Genomic DNA, 21,153 nt, shown 5'->3' with positions numbered 1-21,153 from the left:
AGGATGCTAGTCTATCTCCTGGTTCTGTAGTGAGAGCTTGATGTAAAACGACACCCATTGGACAGAATGCTAGTCTATCTCCTGGTTCTGTAGTGAGAGCTTGATGTAAAACGACACCCATTGGACAGAATGCTAGTCTATCTCCTGGTTCTGTAGTGAGAGCTTGATGTAAAACGACAGCCATTGGACAGGATGCTAGTCTATCTCCTGGTTCTGTAGTGAGAGCTTGATGTAAAACGACACCCATTGGACAGGATGCTAGTCTATCTCCTGGTTCTGTAGTGAGAGCTTGATGTAAAACGACACCCATTGGACAGGATGCTAGTCTATCTCCTGGTTCTGTAGTGAGAGCTTGATGTAAAACGACACCCATTGGACAGGATGCTAGTCTATCTCCTGGTTCTGTAGTGAGAGCTTGATGTAAAACGACACCCATTGGACAGGATGCTAGTCTATCTCCTGGTTCTGTAGTGAGAGCTTGATGTAAAACGACACCCATTGGACAGGATGCTAGTCTAGCTCCTGGTTCTGTAGTGAGAGCTTGAAACGACACCTTGGACAGGATGCTAGTCTATCTCCTGGTTCTGTAGTGAGAGCTTGAAACGACACCTTGGACAGGATGCTAGTCTATCTCCTGGTTCTGTAGTGAGAGCTTGATGTAAAACGACACCCCTTGGACATGATGCTAGTCCATCTCAAGGCCTTACCCTCAATCACCTTAATGCTGAATGGCAAGCAGTATTTTAGTATTTGGTTCTCGTTTAGGTCCAATTTATATTTTTTCATAGTTTAACTTAAAATATAGATGACATGGTCGAAAGTGTGTGGACACCTGCTCATCGAACATCTCATTCCAAAATCATGGGTATTTAATATGGAGTTGGTCCCTCCTTTGCTGCTATAACAGCCTCCACTCTTCTGGGAAGGATTTCCACTAGATGTTGGAACATTGCTGCTATAACAGCCTCCACTCTTCTGGGAAGGCTTTCCACTAGATGTTGGAACATTGCTGCTATAACAGCCTCCACTCTTCTGGGAAGGCTTTCCACCTGATGTTGGAACATTGCTGCTATAACAGCCTCCACTCTTCTGGGAAGGCTTTCCACTAGATGTTGGAACATTGCTGCTATAACAGCCTACACTCTTCTGGGAAGGCTTTCCACTAGACGTTGGAACATTGCTGCTGGGACTTGCTTCCATTCAGCCACAAGAGCATTAGTGAGGTCGGACACTGATGTTGGGTGATTAGGCCTGGCTCGCAGTCGGCGGTCCAATTCATCCCAAAGGTGTTCGATGGGGTTGAGGTCAGGGCTCTGTGTAGGCCAGTCAAGTTCTTCCACATCGATCTCAACAAACCATTTCTGTGTGGACCTCTCTTTGTTGACGGGGGCATTGTCATGCTGAAACAGGAAAGGGCCTTCACCAAACTGTTGCCACAAAGTTGGAAGCACAGAATCGTCTAGAATGTCATTGTGTGTGTGTGTGGGGGGGGGTATACGGCTGTGAATCTAGGTGAATTATGAGAGCCATATAATGTTATCTAGCGCAGGCCAAAGTCTAGCTGGCACTGTCCACACCCTCTTTGTACATTTCTACTGTTGAGACGGTAAATATTATTTTAGGAGTTGAGTCGACCTTGGCGATGGAGAAAATGCTTTAAGGCCTACTCCGAGAAGGGTTGGGGTCCATTCCGTTTCCACTCAGTGAGCTGGAGAGATGTATTAACATTCAAAGAGTCTTATTGTCTTGTTGTCAATGAGGTTTGTTCAAGTAAAATTTCAATTCACTGGAAATGGACTCTTTCTCTCTCTCTCTCTCTCTCTCTCTCTCTCTCAATTCAATTCAATTCAATTCAAGGGCTTTATTGGCATGGGAAACATGTGTTAACATTGCCAAAGCACGTGAGGTAGACAACATACAAAGTTAATATATAAAGTGAAAAACAACCAAAATTAACAGTGAACATTACACATACAGAAGTTTCAAAACAGTAAAGACATTACAAATGTCATATTATGTATATTTACAGTGTTTTAACAATGTACAAATGGTTAAAGGACACAAGATAAAATAAATAAGCATAAATATGGGTTGTATTCAAGAAGTGCAGCTCAGTTTCCACCTCATTTTGTGGGCAGTGAGCACATAGCCTGTCTTCTCTTGAGAGCCATGTCTGCCTACGGCGGCCTTTCTCAATAGCAAGGCTATGCTCACTGAGTCTGTACATAGTCAAAGCTTTTCCTTAATTTTGGGTCAGTCACAGTGGTCAGGTATTCTGCCGCTGTGTACTCTCTGTGTAGGGCCAAATAACATTCTAGTTTGCTCTGTTTTTTTGTTAATTCTTTCCAATGTGTTAAGTAATTATCTTTTTGTTTTCTCATGATTTGGTTGGGTCTAATTGTGCTGTTGTCCTGGGGCTCTGTAGGGTGTGTTTGTGAACAGAGCCCTAGGACCAGCTTGCTTAGGGGACTCTTCTCCAGGTTCATCTCGCTGTAGGTGATGGCTTTGTTATGGAAGGTTTGTGGATCGCTTCCTTTTAGGTGGTTGTAGAATTTAACGGCTCTTTTATGGATTTTGATCATTAGTGGGTATCGGCCTAATTCTGCTCTGCATGCATTATTTGGTGTTCTACCTTGTACACGGAGGATATTTTTGCAGAATTCTGCGTGCAGAGTCTCAATTTGGTGTTTGTCCCATTTTGTGAAGTCTTGGTTGGTGAGCGGACCCCAGACCTCACAACCATAAAGGGCAATGGGCTCTATGACTGATTCAAGTATTTTTAGCCAAATCCTAATTGGTATGTTGAAATTTGTTTCTTTCGATGGCATAGAATGCCCTTCTTGCCTTGTCTCTCAGATCGTTCACAGCTTTGTGGAAGTTACCTGTGGCGCTGATGTTTAGGCCAAGGTATGTATAGTTTTTTGTGTGCTCTAGGGCAACAGTGTCTAGATGGAATTTGTATTTGTGGTCCTGGTGACTGGACCTTTTTTGGAACACCATTATTTTGGTCTTACTGAGATTTACTGTCAGGGCCCAGGTCTGACAGAATCTGTGCATAAGATCTAGGTGCTGCTGTAGGGCCTCCTTGGTTGGTGACAGAAGCACCAGATCATCAGCAAACAGCAGACATTTGACTTCGGATTCTAGTAGGGTGAGGCCGGGTGCTGCAGACTTTTCTAGTGCCCGCGCCAATTCGTTGATATATATGTTGAAGAGGGTGGGGCTTAAGCTGCATCCCTGTCTAACCCCACGACCCTGTGTGAAGAAATGTGTGTGTTTTTTGCCAATTTTAACCGCACACTTGTTGTTTGTGTACATGGATTTTATAATGTCGTATGTTTTACCCCCAACACCACTTTCCATCAGTTTGTATAGCAGACCCTCATGCCAGATTGAGGCTTTTTTTAAATCAACAAAGCATGAGAAGACTTTGCCTTTGTTTTGGTTTGTTTGGTTGTCAATTAGGTGTGCAGGGTGAATACATGGTCTGTCGTACGGTAATTTTGTAAAAAGCATATTTGACATTTGCTCAGTACATTGTTTTCATTGAGGAAATGTACGAGTCTGCTGTTAATGATAATGCAGAGGATTTTCCCAAGGTTACTGTTGACAAATATCCCACGGTAGTTATTGGGGTCAAATTTGTCTCCACTTTTGTGGATTGGGGTGATCAGTCCTTGGTTCCAAATATTGGGGAAGATGCCAGAGCTAAGTATGATGTTAAAGAGTTTTAGTATAGCCAATTGGAATTTGTTGTCTGTATATTTGATCATTTCATTGAGGATACCATCAACTCCACAGGCCTTTTTGGGTTGAAGGGTTTTTATTTTGTCCTGTAACTCATTCAATGTAATTGGAGAATCCAGTGGGTTCTGGAATCTAGTGGGTTCTGGAATCCAGTGGGTTCTGGAATCCAGTGGGTTCTGGTAGTCTTTAATAGTTGATTCTAAGATCTGTATTTGATCATGTATATGTTTTTGCTCTTTCTTCTTTGTTATAGAACCAAAAAGATTGGAGAAGAGGTTTATCCACATCTCCATTTTGGATAGATAATTCTTCGTGTTGTTGTTTGTTTAGTGTTTTCCAATTTTCCCAGAAGTGGTTAGAGTCTATGGATTCTTCAATTGCATTGAGCTGATTTCTGACGTGCTGTTCCTTCTTTTTCCGTAGTGTATTTCTGTATTGTTTTAGTGATTCACCATAGTGAAGGCGTAGACTCAGGTTTTCCGTGTCTCTATGTTTTTGGTTGGACAGGTTTCTCAATTTCTTTCTTAGATTTTTGCATTCTTCATCAAACCATTTGTCATTATTTTTAATTTTCTTCGGTTTTCTATTTGACATTGTTAGATTTGATAGGGAAGCTGAGAGGTCAAATATACTGTTAAGATGTTCTACTGCCAGGTTTACACCTTCACTATTACAGTGGAACGTTTTACCCAGGAAATTGTCTAAAAGGGATTGAATTTGTTGTTGCCTAATTGTTTTTTGGTAGGTTTCCAAACTGGATTCCTTCCATCTATAGCATTTCTTAATGTGACTCAGTTCCTTTGGCTTTGATGCCTCATGATTGAGTATTGCTCCGTTCAAGTAGACTGTGATTTTGCTGTGGTCTGATAGGGGTGTCAGTAGGCTGACTGTGAACTCTGGGTTGAGATCAGTGATAAAGTAGTCTACAGTACTACAGCCAACAGATTAGCTATAGGTGTACCTACCATAGGATTCCCCTCAAAGCCTACCGTTGACTATGTACATACCCAGCGTGCAGGAGTTGTGACCTGTTTTGTTGGTTATGTTGTCATAGTTGTGCCTAGGGGGGCATATGTGGGAGGGAATGCTGTCACCTCCAGGCAGGTGTTTGTCCCCCTGTGTGCTGAGGGTGTCAGGTTCTTGTCCGGTTCTGGCATTTAGGTCGCCACAGACTAGTACATGTCCCTGGGCCTGGAAATGATTGATTTCGCCCTCCAGGATGGAGAAGCTGTCTTCATTAAAATATGGGGATTCTAGTGGGGGGATATAGGTAGCACACAGGAGGACATTTTTCTCTGTTAGGATAATTTCCTTTTGAATTTCTAGCCAAATGTAGAATGTTCCTGTTTTGATTAATTTAATGGAGTGAGTTAGGTCTGCTCTATACCAAATTAGCATACCCCCTGAGTCCCTTCCCTGTTTCACACCTGGTAGTTTGGTGGATGGGACTACCAGCTCTCTGTAACCTAGAGGGCAACCAGTGGGTCCGTCTCCTCTATACCAGGTTTCTTGCAGGATGACAGTGTCTGTATTACCGATTTCTTTGGTGAAGTCCGGGTTTCTGCTCTTTAGGCCAAAGGCAGATGACCTCAGGCCTTGGATATTCCAGGATAATATAGTGAAGGCTTTTTGTTCCATAGAGTGTCCAATGTTGTTGGTCGTGGTTTGGCCTCAGGCCAGTAAGTGTGAGCAGAGCCTGCTGAGCATCTGGTCCATGCCATTGGCTTGGGCGAGTGTGAGAGTGGGGGTTGGGACTGTTTGCCCGCTCACTACCTGGGCGTATGTGTGGCTTCCATGTTGAGGCCCTCTTTGCGGGGGTGGGGTGCATGGGGTGGGCAGGAGTGGCATAGGTCTGATCTGAGGGGGCCTAAATGGGGTGTGGGCATGGTTGACGTGGGGGGGTGTTGATTGGTTGGGGTGGGGGTGTGGATGTGCCTGGGAGTGCTGTGGCTGGGGGTGCTGTGGTCTGGATGTAATTCCTCTTGGCGTGGGTCCTCTATGTGTAGGTCCAGGGGGGGGTCCTGCAGATCTGGGAGGGTGTCTCGCTGGTCTGGGTGGGGTGTCTATTGATTTGTTGCTCCTGTGTGAAGTGTTGCGGATACGTTTGAGAGCGATGTCCTTTAGAGTTCGGGCAAAGGTGGGCACTGCTGCCTTGTAGAGGTGGACCTGGTCATAGAGGCTGTTCAAGTCCAGGGTGGAGTGGTGGGCCAGGAAAACGTTTGGTTTTGAGGCACAGTCACGGGAAATACTTGCGTTTACCCACTGTATTGTGGCAGGGTGGAAGTCTTTTCGTGGTAGCAGGGTGGAGATAACCACTTGTGCGTTGGGGAAAGTAGAAGAAGTCTTTTCAATCACTCCATTCAGTGCTGTGGCCACTCTTTCCTGCTGTGCTCTCAGGTCGTTTGTGCCTGTGTGTATTATTATGTGGCTGGGTGAGCCTAGTTTGGCCTCAGACAGAAGGTCTAGGGCGCGCTGGGTGTTTGGACACCAGAGTTTAGACACACTGTGTTTGGGAAAAAGTTTTTTTTTTTTTTTATATATATTTCCCATTTGAGTCCATAAGTAGTACAATCTGTGTACATTTACATTACATTTAAGTCATTTAGCAGACGCTCTTATCCAGAGCGACTTACAAATTGGTGCTTTCACCTTATGACATCCAGTGGAACAGCCACTTTACAATAGTGCATCTAAGTCTTTTAAGGGGGGATTACTTTATCCTATCCTAGGTATTCCTTAAAGAGGTGGGGTTTCAGGTGTCTCCGGAAGGTGGTGATTGACTCCGCTGTCCTGGCGTCGTGAGGGAGTTTGTTCCACCATTGGGGGGCCAGAGCAGCGAACAGTTTTGACTGGGCTGAGCGGGAACTGGACTTCCTCAGTGGTAGGGAGGCGAGCAGGCCAGAGGTGGATGAACGCAGTGCCCTTGTTTGGGTGTAGGGCCTGATCAGAGCCTGGAGGTACTGAGGTGCCGTTCCCCTCACAGCTCCGTAGGCAAGCACCATGGTCTTGTAGCGGATGCGAGCTTCAACTGGAAGCCAGTGGAGAGAGCGGAGGAGCGGGGTGACGTGAGAGAACTTGGGAAGGTTGAACACCAGACGGGCTGCGGCGTTCTGGATGAGTTGTAGGGGTTTAATGGCACAGGCAGGGAGCCCAGCCAACAGCGAGTTGCAGTAATCCAGACGGGAGATGACAAGTGCCTGGATTAGGACCTGCGCCGCTTCCTGTGTGAGGCAGGGTCGTACTCTGCGGATGTTGTAGAGCATGAACCTACAGGAACGGGCCACCGCCTTGATGTTAGTTGAGAACGACAGGGTGTTGTCCAGGATCACGCCAAGGTTTTTAGCGCTCTGGGAGGAGGACACGATGGAGTTGTCAACCGTGATGGCGAGATCATGGAACGGGCAGTCCTTCCCGGGAGGAAGAGCAGCTCCGTCTTGCCGAGGTTCAGCTTGAGGTGGTGATCCGTCATCCACACTGATATGTCTGCCAGACATGCAGAGATGCGATTCGCCACCTGGTCATCAGAGGGGGGAAAGGAGAAGATTAATTGTGTGTCGTCTGCATAGCAATGATAGGAGAGACCATGTGAGGTTATGACAGAGCCAAGTGACTTGGTGTATAGCGAGAATAGGAGAGGGCCTAGAACAGAGCCCTGGGGGACACCAGTGGTGAGAGCGCGTGGTGAGGAGACAGATTCTCGCCACGCCACCTGGTAGGAGCGACCTGTCAGGTAGGACGCAATCCAAGCATGGGCCGCGCCGGAGATGCCCAACTCGGAGAGGGTGGAGAGGAGGATCTGATGGTTCACAGTATCGAAGGCAGCCGATAGGTCTAGAAGGATGAGAGCAGAGGAGAGAGAGTTAGCTTTAGCAGTGCGGAGTGCCTCCGTGATACAGAGAAGAGCAGTCTCAGTTGAATGACTAGTCTTGAAACCTGACTGATTTGGATCAAGAAGGTCATTCTGAGAGAGATAGCGGGAGAGCTGGCCAAGGACGGCACGTTCAAGAGTTTTGGAGAGAAAAGAAAGAAGGGATACTGGTCTTTAGTTGTTGACATCGGAGGGATCGAGTGTAGGTTTTTTCAGAAGGGGTGCAACTCTCGCTCTCTTGAAGACGGGAGGGACGTAGCCAGCGGTCAGGGATGAGTGTCTTGTGTTTGTCCTCAGTGGGTGTGGGGGGGTTGTCAGAAGGGCTATCAGGGTGGCTGACAGGGGGGTTGCTCAGAGGGGGTGAGAGCCGCTGGGCTTGGGGTTCTTCATTTGTCTGTTCTGCTGTGGTGTCGACTCTATGGTCAGGGTCTGGTGTGGACTGTTCTGCTGTGGTGTCGACTGGGTCTCTGTTCTGCTGTGGTGTCGACTCTATGGTCAGGGTCTGGTGTGGACTGTTCTGCTGTGGTGTCGACTCTATGGTCAGGGTCTGGTGTGGACTGTTCTGCTGTGGTGTCGACTCTATGGTCAGGGTCTGGTGTGGACTGTTCTGCTGTGGTGTCGACTCTATGGTCAGGGTCTGGTGTGGACTGTTCTGCTGTGGTGTCGACTGGTTATCACTGCATCGCCTCCAACTCAATCATCAAGTTTGCGGACGACACAACAGTGGTAGGCTTGATTACCAACAACGACGTGACGGCCTACAGGGAGGAGGTGAGGGCCCTCGGAGTGTGGTGTCAGGAAAATAACCTCACACTCAAGGTCAACAAAACTAAGGAGATGATTGTGGACTTCAGGAAACAGCAGAGGGAACACCCCCCTATCCACATCGATGGAACAGTAGTGGAGAGGGTAGCAAGTTTTAAGTTCCTCGGCATACACATCACAGACAAACTGAATTGGTCCACTCACACTGACAGCGTCGTGAAGAAGGCGCAGCAGCGCCTCTTCAACCTCAGGAGGCTGAAGAAATTCGGCTTGTCACCAAAAGCACTCACAAACTTCTACAGATGCACAATCGAGAGCATCCTGGCGGGCTGTATCACCGCCTGGTACGGCAACTGCTCCGCCCTCAACCGTAAGGCTCTCCAGAGGGTAGTGAGGTCTGCACAACGCATCACCGGGGGCAAACTACCTGCCCTCCAGGACACCTACACCACCCGATGTTACAGGAAGGCCATAAAGATCATCAAGGACAACAACCACCGAGCCACTGCCTGTTCACCCCGCTATCATCCAGAAGGCGAGGTCAGTACAGGTGCATCAAAGCTGGGACCGAGAGACTGAAAAACAGCTTCTATCTCAAGGCCATCAGACTGTTAAACAGCCACCACTAACATTGAGTGGCTGTTGCCAACACACTGTCATTGACACTGACCCAACTCCAGCCACTTTAATAATGGGAATTGATGGGAAATGATGTAAATATATCACTAGCCACTTTAAACAATGCTACCTTATATAATGTTACTTACCCTACATTATTCATCTCATATGCATACGTATATACTGTACTCTACATCATCGACTGCATCCTTATGTAATACATGTATCACTAGCCACTTTAACTATGCCACTTTGTTTACTTTGTCTACATACTCATCTCATATGTATATACTGTACTCGATACCATCTACTGTATGCTGCTCTGTACCATCACTCATTCATATATCCTTATGTACATATTCTTTATCCCCTTACACTGTGTATAAGAGAGTAGTTTTGGAATAGTTAGTTAGATTACTTGTTGGTTATCACTGCATTGTCGGAACTAGAAGCACAAGCATTTCGCTACACTCGCATTAACATCTGCTAACCATGTGTATGTGACAAATAAAATTTGATTTTATTTGATTTTACTCTATGGTCAGGGTCTGGTGTGGACTGTTCTGCTGTGGTGTCGACTCTATGGTCAGGGTCTGGTGTGGACTGTTCTGCTGTGGTGTCGACTCTATGGTCTGGGTCTGGTGTGGACTGTTCTGCTGTGGTGTCGACTCTATGGTCAGGGTCTGGTGTGGACTGTTCTGCTGTGGTGTCGACTCTATGGTCAGGGTCTGGTGTGGACTGTTCTGCTGTGGTGTCGACTCTATGGTCAGGGTCTGGTGTGGACTGTTCTGCTGTGGTGTCGACTCTATGGTCAGGGTATGGTGTGGACTGTTCTGCTGTGGTGTCGAGACTTTTGTTGGGTACTGAGGTGGGCTGTTCTGCTGGCTTCTCTGTGGGGGTGGCCACCTCTCTAGTGGGTTGTTCTCTGTCACACGCCGTCCCCCTCACCCTCTCCTCCATCCCCCTCAACCTCTCCGCCACCAGCAGTCTGATACTCTCCTCTAGTGCTCTGTTCTGCTCCTCTTTCTCCTGTTGTATTTGTCTCACCACTGTCCAAAGTGCAGATATGTCTCTGTCCACCTCCAGCTCTCCGGGTCTGGTTAAGGGGCTGTTGTTGTGCTGGACTGTTGTCTGGGTCTCTGCTGACTGAAGTGTAATCACCTGCTGTTCCAGCTCCACCTGCCTTATCTCCAGCTGGGTGAATTTGTCCTTCATTTCAATGAGGGAGTGGTAATCTGTGCTGGGAGGTTGACTCTCTGCTGGGGGTTGCTCGTCTGTGGGGTTACATAATGAAGAGGTCTGGTCTGACCCGCTCGGGGTGGGGGTATCTTTATCAAGGGAGAGCTTCTCCTGCTGGGCTAATTCTTTGATTAGGTGAAAGTCCAGCTGAAACTGTTTGGGGTTACTCTGTACCATTACTGTTCCGGACTTTTAGATATTTATATAACTTGACTCAGAGTCCTCGTTATCAAGTATTCTGAGTTTCCACCCCTCGTTAACCCCCCCTCTCTTAACCTCTTGCCTCTAGTTGGGACGCTTGCGTCCCAACTAGAGCTCTGGAAATGCAAATGTGCTACGCTAAATGCTAATAGTATTAGTTAAAACTCAAAAGTTCATTAAAATACACATGCAGGGTATCAAATTAAAGCTACACTCGTTGTGAATCCAGGCAACGAGTCAGATTTTTAAAATGCTTTTCGGCGACAGCATGAGAAGCTATTATCTGATAGCATGCACCAATACACTACAACAGAAAAGCACAGCAGGGGACGTAAACAAAATAATTAGCATTTCGGCGTTACACAAACCGCACAATAAAATAGAAAACAGTCATTACCTTTCACCATCTTCTTTGTTGGCACTCCTAGATGTCCCATAAACACTATTGGGTCTTTATTTCGATTAAATCGGGCCATATAAAGCCAAGATATCGTTATATGTAGACTGTGTGATAAACTAAAAAAACAGCGATTTCACAACGTAACGTCATTTTTTAAAATTCAAAAAGTAGACGATAAACTTTCACAAAACACTTCGAAATACGTTTGTAATGCTACTTTAGGTATTAGTAAACGTTAATAAGCGATAAAAATCATCCGTAGGCGATGTAAATATCATTAGCTGTCGTCTTGGAAAAAAATTCAGGAGAGAGCTCTTCCGGAATGATCTGGGCGGAGACCGGAGGTAAGTCGTGCCCCTCTTTCGGTTCAACCAAGAATCAAAGAGGATTCAATTCACAAGACTCTAGACAACATGGGGATGCTGTGGGAGTTGAATGCTCGGTCTTATCTAATTCGGCTCACTGTTAACAATTGCTTGAAGTGGCGCAAGGATATTTATTTCCATTTTCTGTGATCAGGTTTTCCTGCGCTTTCCGATGTAACGCACATTATGTAATAGCCACAGTCGTGATTTAACCAGTTTTAAAAACGTCCGAGGGTTTCCTATCCACACATTCTAACCATATGAACGTACTATATTCCTGGCATGAGTAGCAGGGCGCTGAAATGTTGCGCGATTTTTAACAAAATGTTCAAAAAAGTAGAGGGTAGGAGCAACAGGTTAACAAAGGGGTAGTGTGCTGATATAGCACTGTGCCATGCCAGGGGATGGTTTGTGTGGAAGATAAGGTTGCTGATGTTCCCATTTTTGTAATAGTCAGCAAAAAGTGTCTCTTGATTTTCCACAAGGAGCTTCATTTTGTAATCTTTTCTTGCCTTATCATTCTTTACATGCAAAGGGTACTGTATTTTAATTACCTCTGAACAGCGGGAGGGAGCTTCTAAGGCCTCTCCATTTGGTTGGGGTAGACTGTGTGACTCTCCTGCCATTGTTGGGCTAATGGTCTTTGACACCTCTCACTTGACACGTCAGTGCTAGTTGAAGCTGTATCAAGCTTGGCAGAATTATGTTAGCATTCAGTCCTTATAAAGTAATGTTGTGTATTTTTCTTCTTGGCTTTTGGAGATAAAATATAGTTTCAGACTTAGCATTACTCACTCAGTTCCAGGTTAGATGGTGTTTTCAGGTTTCTGTTGTTTTCCAGAGAATTTGCTGTATAGAGAAATAAATCTTGGTAATTGTGAACCTTCCAGGTAATTCCGTCCAAAATCAGGTTGTAGGTTTTAAGTTTTGATTTGAAGTGGGGGTTATGTTGTAGAGGGTAGAATCCAGTATGTGTTCCTGACAAAAAATCCAAGTTTATCTAACTCCTAATCTATCTTTTTTAAAGAACATGCTGAAAAATGCAGGAGCTCATCTGATCGTGACCTCTCTCTCTCTCTCTCTCTCTCTCTCTCTCTCTCTCTCTGTCTCTGTCTCTGTCTGTCTCTCTCTGTCTCTCTGTCTGTCTCTCTCTGTCTCTCTCTCTGTCTCTCTCTGTCTCTCTCTCTGTGTCTATGTCTCTCTCTCTGTGTCGCTCTCTCTCCCCCCTTCTGTCCCCCCCCCTTCTCTGTCTCTGTCTCTCTCTCTGTCTTTCTCTTTGTGCCCTCCCAGGCTGTCTAGTGGCCTCCAGCCTACAGGTGGCGCTGCGTTTCCTGGACTGTTGTCTTTCCCTGGCATGCCAGGCTTCTCCCCCTCCCCCAGCCAACTACACAACCCTGCCATGCAGTCAGCCCTGCTACAGGTACACACTCACACACGCACACACGGACACGCACGGAGGCGCACACACACACACACACAATCAGAATCACACACAAGACAGACACACGCAAAACACACATACACACACAGAAATGCACATTTTGTATGATGATTTTATTGTACCTACATTCTCTCTCTCTCTCTCTCTCTCCGTTCTCTGTTCCAGGCCCACTCTGCGTCTGTATTGGAGGGTTATACCACATACCCCCCTGGACCTGGCAACCCCTTTCAACCTGGCCTACACCCCTCCCAGCTGGGCTGGCAGTGACCAGAACACTCTCTCACACACACACACACACACACACACACACACACACACACACACACACACACACACACAATATGTACATATGCAAAATACCCTAAACAATCATATACACACTCTCTCACACACACACACACACACACACTCACACTCAGTCGGTGGACTTGGTGTTAACTTGTATTCCTCAACTCACTACAACCTGCCAAGACTGTGATCAAGAAAAGAGACTTTCTTTCGTTTGAACTTTCACACTCCGTCAATATGAACTAAAATAAGAGGAAGTAGAGAAAGAAAGATCTGAGGACCAACTACCACCACAGACAAAGAATTGAATTGAAAATGGTTTTATTGAAAGCTTTGTTGTCACTGTAAACAGAGTGGACAATGATTTACCCAGAGGATCGTGACTGAGACAAACTACCCCACAGAGAGACAGAGAGGGGGGAAAGGTCTATTTTAGCTTCATCTCTCTTTCTGTCATGAGATGAGGTCTATTGTAGATCGATCTGATGTTCTATCTGTCTGACTGTAGATCTATCTGATGTTCTGTCTGACTGTAGATCTGTGATGTTCTATCTGACTGTAGATCTATGATGTTCTATATGTCTGACTGTAGATCTATCTGATGTTCTATCTGTCTGACTGTAGATCTATCTGATGTTCTATATGACTGTCTGTAGATCTATCTGATGTTCTATATGTATGTAGATCTATCTCATGTTCTGTCTGACTGTAGATCTATCTGATGTTCTGTCTGACTGTAGATATATCTGATGTTCTATCTATCTGATGTTCTATATGTCTGACTGTAGATCTGTCTGACTGTAGATCTATCTGATGTTCTATCTGTCTGACTGTAGATCTATCTGATGTTCTATATGACTGTGTCTGTAGATCTATCTGATGTTCTATATGTCTGACTGTAGATCTGTCTGACTAGATCTATCTGATGTTCTGTCTGACTGTAGATCTATCTGATGTTCTATATGACTGTCTGTAGATCTATCTGATGTTCTATCTGTCTGACTGTAGATCTATCTGATGTTCTATCTGTCTGACTGTAGATCTATCTGATGTTCTATCTATCTGATGTTCTATATGTCTGACTGTAGATCTATCTGATGTTCTGTCTGACTGTTGATCTATCTGATGTTCTATCTATCTGATGTTCTATATGTCTGACTGTAGATCTGTCTGATGTTCTATCTGTCTGACTGTAGATCTATCTGATGTTCTATCTGTCTGACTGTAGATCTGTCTGATGTTCTATCTGTCTGATGTTCTATCTGACTGTAGATCTATCTGATGTTCTATCTGTCTGACTGTTGATCTATCTGTCTGACTGTAGATCTGTCTGACTGTTGATCTGTCTGATGTTCTATCTGTCTGACTGTAGATCTATCTGATGTTCTATATGTCTGACTGTAGATCTATCTGTCTGACTGTAGATCTATCTGATGTTCTATATGTCTGTATATCTATCTGTCTGACTGTAGATCTATCTGATGTTCTATATGTCTGACTGTAGATCTATCTGATGTTCTATATGTCTGACTGTAGATCTATCTGATGTTCTATCTGTCTGACTGTAGATCTATCTGATGTTCTATCTATCTGATGTTCTATCTGTCTGACTGTAGATCTATCTGATGTTCTATCTGTCTGACTGTAGATCTATCTGATGTTCTATCTGTCTGACTGTAGATCTATCTGATGTTCTATCTGTCTGACTGTAGATCTGTCTGACTGTAGATCTATCTGATGTTCTATCTGTCTGACTGTAGATCTATCTGATGTTCTATCTGTCTGACTGTAGATCTATCTGATGTTCTATCTGTCTGACTGTTGATCTATCTGATGTTCTATCTATCTGATGTTCTATATGTCTGACTGTAGATCTGTCTGATGTTCTATCTGTCTGACTGTTGATCTATCTGATGTTCTATCTGTCTGACTGTAGATCTATCTGATGTTCTATCTGTCTGTCTGACTGTTGATCTATCTGATGTTCTATCTATCTGACTGTTGATCTATCTGATGTTCTATCTGTCTGACTGCAGATCTGTCTGACTGTAGATCTATCTGATGTTCTATCTGACTGTAGATCTATCTGATGTTCTATCTATCTGACTGTAGATCTATCTGATGTTCTATCTGACTGTTGATCTATCTGATGTTCTATCTATCTGATGTTCTATCTGACTGTAGATCTATCTGATGTTCTATATGTCTGACTGTAGATCTATCTGATGTTCTATATGTCTGTAGATCTATCTGATGTTCTATCTGACTGTAGATCTATCTGACTGTAGATCTATCTGATGTTCTATATGTCTGACTGTAGATCTATCTGATGTTCTATATGTCTGACTGTAGATATATCTGATGTTCTATATGTCTGTAGATCTATCTGATGTTCTATCTGACTGTAGATCTATCTGATGTTCTATCTATCTGATGTTCTATCTGACTGTAGATCTATCTGATGTTCTATATGTCTGACTGTAGATCTATCTGATGTTCTATCTGACTGTAGATCTATCTGATGTTCTATCTGTCTGACTGTAGATCTATCTGATGTTCTATCTGTCTGACTGTAGATCTATCTGATGTTCTATCTGACTGTAGATCTAGCTGATGTTCTGTCTGACTGTAGATCTATCTGATGTTCTATCTGTCTGACTGTAGTTCTATCTGACTGTCTATCTATCTGATGTTCTATCTGACTGTAGATCTATCTGATGTTCTATCTGACTGTAGATCTATCTGATGTTCTATATGTCTGTAGATCTATCTGATGTTCTATCTGACTGTAGATCTATCTGATGTTCTAGCTGACTGTAGATCTATCTGTCTGACTGTAGATCTATCTGATGTTCTATCTGTCTGACTGTAGATCTATCTGATGTTCTATCTGACTGTTGATCTATCTGATGTTCTATCTGTCTGACTGTAGATCTATCTGATGTTCTATCTGTCTGACTGTAGATCTATCTGATGTTCTATATGTCTGTAGATCTATCTGATGTTCTGTCTGACTGTTGATCTATCTGATGTTCTATCTGTCTGACTGTAGATCTATCTGATGTTCTGTAGATCTATCTGATGTTCTATCTATCTGATGTTCTATCTGTCTGACTGTAGATCTATCTGATGTTCTATCTGTCTGACTGTAGATCTATCTGATGTTCTATCTGTCTGACTGTAGTTCTATCTGACTGTAGATCTATCTGATGTTCTATCTATCTGATGTTCTATCTGACTGTAGATCTATCTGATGTTCTATCTGACTGTAGATCTATGATGTTATATATGTCTGTAGATCTATCTGACTGTAGATCTATCTGACTGTAGATCTATCTGATGTTCTATCTGACTGTAGATCTATCTGTCTGACTGTAGATCTATCTGATGTTCTATCTGTCTGACTGTAGATCTATCTGATGTTCTATATGTCTGTAGATCTATCTGATGTTCTATCTGTCTGACTTTAGATCTATCTGATGTTCTATCTGTCTATCTGATGTTCTGTAGATCTATCTGATGTTCTATCTATCTGACTGTAGATCTATCTGTCTGACTGTAGATCTATCTGATGTTCTATATGTCTGTAGATCTATCTGTCTGACTGTAGTTATATCTGATGTTCTATCTGTCTGACTGTAGTTCTATCTGATGTTCTATCTGTCTGACTGTAGATCTATCTGATGTTCTATCTGTCTGACTGTAGATCTATCTGATGTTCTGTAGATCTATCTGATGTTCTATCTATCTGACTGTAGATCTATCTGTCTGACTGTAGATCTATCTGATGTTCTATATGTCTGTATATCTATCTGTCTGACTGTAGTTCTATCTGATGTTCTATCTGTCTGACTGTAGTTCTATCTGATGTTCTGTCTGTCTGACTGTAGATCTATCTGATGTTCTATCTGTCTGACTGTAGATCTATCTGATGTTCTATCTGTCTGACTGTAGATCTATCTGATGTTCTATCTGTCTGACTGTAGATCTATCTGATGTTCTATCTGTCTGACTGTAGATCTGTCTGACTGTAGATCTATCTGATGTTCTATCTGTCTGACTGTAGATCTATCTGATGTTCTATCTGTCTGACTGTAGATCTATCTGATGTTCTATCTGTCTGACTGTAGTTCTATCTGATGTTCTATCTGTCTGACTGTAGTTCTATCTGATGTTCTATCTGTCTGACTGTAGATCTGTCTGACTGTAGATCTATCTGATGTTCTATCTGTCTGACTGTAGATCTATCTGATGTTCTGTCTGACTGTTGATCTATCTGATGTTCTATCTGTCTGACTTTAGATCTATCTGATGTTCTATCTGTCTATCTGATGTTCTGTAGATCTATCTGATGTTCTATCTATCTGACTGTAGATCTATCTGTCTGACTGTAGATCTATCTGATGTTCTATCTGTCTGACTGTAGATCTATCTGATGTTCTATATGTCTGTCGATCTATCTGTCTGACTGTAGTTATATCTGATGTTCTATCTGTCTGACTAGATCTATCTGATGTTCTATCTGACTGTAAACAGAGTGACAATGGTTTATGATTTTATACCTGGTGCTGTGTTTCAAATAGTACCCTATTCCCTATATAGTCCACTATTATTATATAGTCCCCTATTCCCTATGTAGTCCACTATTATTATATAGTCCCCTATTCCCTATATCGTCCACCATTATATAGTCCACTATTATTATATAGTAGCCTATTCCCTATGTAGTCCACTATTATTATATAGTCCCCTATTCCCTATGTAGTCCACTATTATATAGTCCCCTATTCCCTATGTAGTCCACTATTATTACATAGTCCCCTACTCCCTATGTAGTCCACTATTATTATATAGTCCCCTACTCCCTATGTAGTCCACTATTATTATATAGTACCCTATTCCCTATGTAGTCCACTATTATTATATAGTCCCCTATTTCCTATATAGTCCACTATTATTATATAGTCCCCTATTCCCTATGTAGTCCACTATTATTATATAGTCCCCTATTCCCTATGTAGTCCACTATTATTATATAGTCCCCTATTCCCTATATAGTCCACTATTATTATATAGTCCCCTATTCCCTATGTCGTCCACTATTATTATATAGTCCCCTATTATATAGTCCACTATTATTATATAGTCCACTATTATTACATAGTCCCCTACTCCCTATGTAGTCCACTATTATTATATAGTCCCCTACTCCCTATGTAGTCCACTATTATTATATAGTCCCCTATTCCCTATGTAGTCCACTATTATTATATAGTCCCCTATTCCCTATGTAGTCCACTATTATTATATAGTCCACTATTATATAGTCCCCTATTCCCTATGTAGTCCACTATTATTATATAGTCCCCTATTCCCTATGTAGTCCACTATTATTATATAGTCCCCTATTCCCTATGTAGTCCACTATTATTATATAGTCCCCTACTCCCTATGTAGTCCACTATTATTATATAGTCGCCTATTCCCTATGTAGTCCACTATTATTATATAGTACCCTATTCCCTATGTAGTCCACTATTATATAGTCCACTATTATTATATAGTCCCTTATTCCCTATGTAGTCCACTATTAGTATATAGTCCCCTATTCCCTATGTAGTCCACTATTATATAGTCCACTATTATTATATAGTCCCTTATTCCCTATATAGTCCACTATTATTATGTAGTCCACTATTATATAGTCCACTATTATTACATAGTCCCCTACTCCCTATGTAGTCCACTATTATTATATAGTCCCCTATTCCCTATATAGTCCACTATTATTATATAGTCCCCTATTCCCTATGTCGTCCACTATTATTATATAGTCCCCTATTATATAGTCCACTATTATTACATAGTCCCCTACTCCCTATGTAGTCCCCTATTCCCTATGTAGTCCACTATTATTATATAGTCCCCTATTCCCTATGTAGTCCACTATTATTATATAGTCCCCTATTCCCTATGTAGTCCACTATTATTATATAGTCCCCTATTATATAGTCCACTATTATTATATAGTAGCCTATTCCCTATGTAGTCCACTATTATTATATAGTCCCCTATTCCCTATGTAGTCCACTATTATTATATAGTCCCCTATTCCCTATGTAGTCCACTATTATTATATAGTCCCCTATTCCCTATGTAGTCCACTATTATTATATAGTCCCCTATTCCCTATGTAGTCCACTATTATTATATAGTCCCCTATTATATAGTCCACTATTATTATATAGTAGCCTATTCCCTATGTAGTCCACTATTATTATATAGTCCCCTATTCCCTATGTAGTCCACTATTATTATATAGTCCCCTATTCCCTATGTAGTCCACTATTATTATATAGTCCCCTATTATATAGTCCACTATTATTATATAGTAGCCTATTCCCTATGTAGTCCACTATTATTATATAGTCCCCTATTCCCTATGTAGTCCACTATTATTATATAGTACCCTATTCCCTATGTAGTCCACTATTATATAGTCCACTATTATTATATAGTCCCTTATTCCCTATGTAGTCCACTATTATTATATAGTACCCTATTCCCTATGTCGTCCACTATTATATAGTCCACTGTATAGGGACTAGGGTGCCGTTAGGGACTCAGTCTGGGTATGGTATTTAACAATGGCTGCTCTAGGCATGCTGACTCATCAGAACTATACTAGACGTCTTCATGTGAGGAACATTATGCATTCTGTTTAGATGACCAGGATACCAGGTGAAACATTGTGTTTAGATGAGCAGGATACCAGGTGAAACATTGTGTTTAGATGAGCAGGATACCAGGTGAAACATTGTGTTTAGATGAGCAGGATACCAGGTGAAACATTGTGTTTAGATGAGCAGGATACCAGGTGAAACATTGTGTTTAGAGGACCAGGATACCAGGTGAAACATTCTGTTTAGATGACCAGGATACCAGGTGAAACATTCTGTTTAGATAACCAGGATACCAGGTGAAACATTCTGTTTAGAGGACCAGGATACCAGGTGAAACATTCTGTTTAGATGACCAGGATACCAGGTGAAACATTCTGTTTAGATGACCAGGATACCAGGTGAAACATTCTGTTTAGAGGACCAGGATACCAGGTGAAACATTTGCCTGAAGACAAACTGAATACTCCCTCTATGTTCTCTACATACTTCAGTCTGACACTGCCGTCATTGAAGTAGTTTGTGCTGACAAAACGATAATCAAGCGATTTGGATTGTTTTTAAACCTATCAGAACATCAAAGCCAATGACACGTTTTCAAAACGCCGTTTTACCCACGTGTGTTCTGGCTCTGGGCCCAACCCATTGGTTTATGGACCAATCAGTAGAATTAGAGTGTTTTTCCATTCTAGAACTTGTCGGAGAGGGAGTCAGACCCAGACGATGAGTCTGAGTAGCCAGACAACTGGAAAAGGATACGTGTTCCATGTGGATTAATACAAGTATACACACATGCTCTCTCACTGGACAGTTTATTAGGCACACCCATCTAGTACTGGGTCAGACCCCCGCCCGACCCCACTTTCCCTCCAGAACAGCCTGAATTCTTCGGGGGAATTCTACACGGTGTCGGAGACGTTCCGCAGAGATGTTGGTCCATTCTGACATGATGGCAGCACGCAGTTTGCTGCAGATGGGACGGCGACACATTCAGGCTGCGAACAAACCTATTCCATCTCATCCCGAAGATGGGTTGAGGTCTCGTTCTGCACACCACCGTTGTACTGCGCTGTTATTTTTCCTGTTTTGTTCGCTCGCACGATTCTTTCCCTTGTCCTCGGACGAGCTGTTTTCACCCACAGGACTGCCGCTGACTGGATATTTGTCGAGCCGTTTTTCGGTAAACCCTAGACACTGTCGTGCGTGAAAAGCCCGGTTAAGGCGGCCGACGATCGTACCACGCTCAAAGGGTCGCTTCGGTCAATCGTTCTTGTCCCTTCTAACGTTCAATGGAACAGTAACTGAATGCCTCGATGCCTGTCTGCCTGCTTTATATAACAAGCCACGGTCACGTGACTCACTGTCTGTAGGAGGGAAACTTTTTTTTTTGTGAACGTGGGTGGTGTACCTAATAAACTGTCCAGTGAGGGTTTACCTCGTCCCATTAGTGAGTACAGTAAACACATGTTATATATGTGTGTATTTTACTCCTGTTATTCGGTTGACCAGGCTGTGCTGTAAGGTCAAAGGTTGACGTGTGC

General features: G+C 43.1%; 1 protein-coding gene across 1 annotated transcript in view; it reads left to right on the top strand.

Moving 5' to 3' along the window:
* Positions 1 to 14,283, top strand: part of proser1 (proline and serine rich 1) — a 66,178-nt gene extending 51,895 nt beyond the window's left edge. The window contains 2 exon segments of the mRNA XM_065004996.1: positions 12,494 to 12,623; positions 12,810 to 14,283. Of these exon segments, the coding sequence (XP_064861068.1) occupies positions 12,494 to 12,623; positions 12,810 to 12,911 (232 nt within the window). The 3' untranslated portion in view covers positions 12,912 to 14,283.
* The last annotated feature ends 6,870 nt before the right edge of the window (positions 14,284 to 21,153 follow it).

This window comes from Oncorhynchus nerka, linkage group LG19 (genome assembly GCF_034236695.1).
Source record: "Oncorhynchus nerka isolate Pitt River linkage group LG19, Oner_Uvic_2.0, whole genome shotgun sequence".
In the NCBI taxonomy this organism is placed as follows: domain Eukaryota; kingdom Metazoa; phylum Chordata; class Actinopteri; order Salmoniformes; family Salmonidae; genus Oncorhynchus; species Oncorhynchus nerka.
Note: the sequence above shows the minus strand (reverse complement) of the source record. Positions and strands in the feature narration are given on the sequence as shown.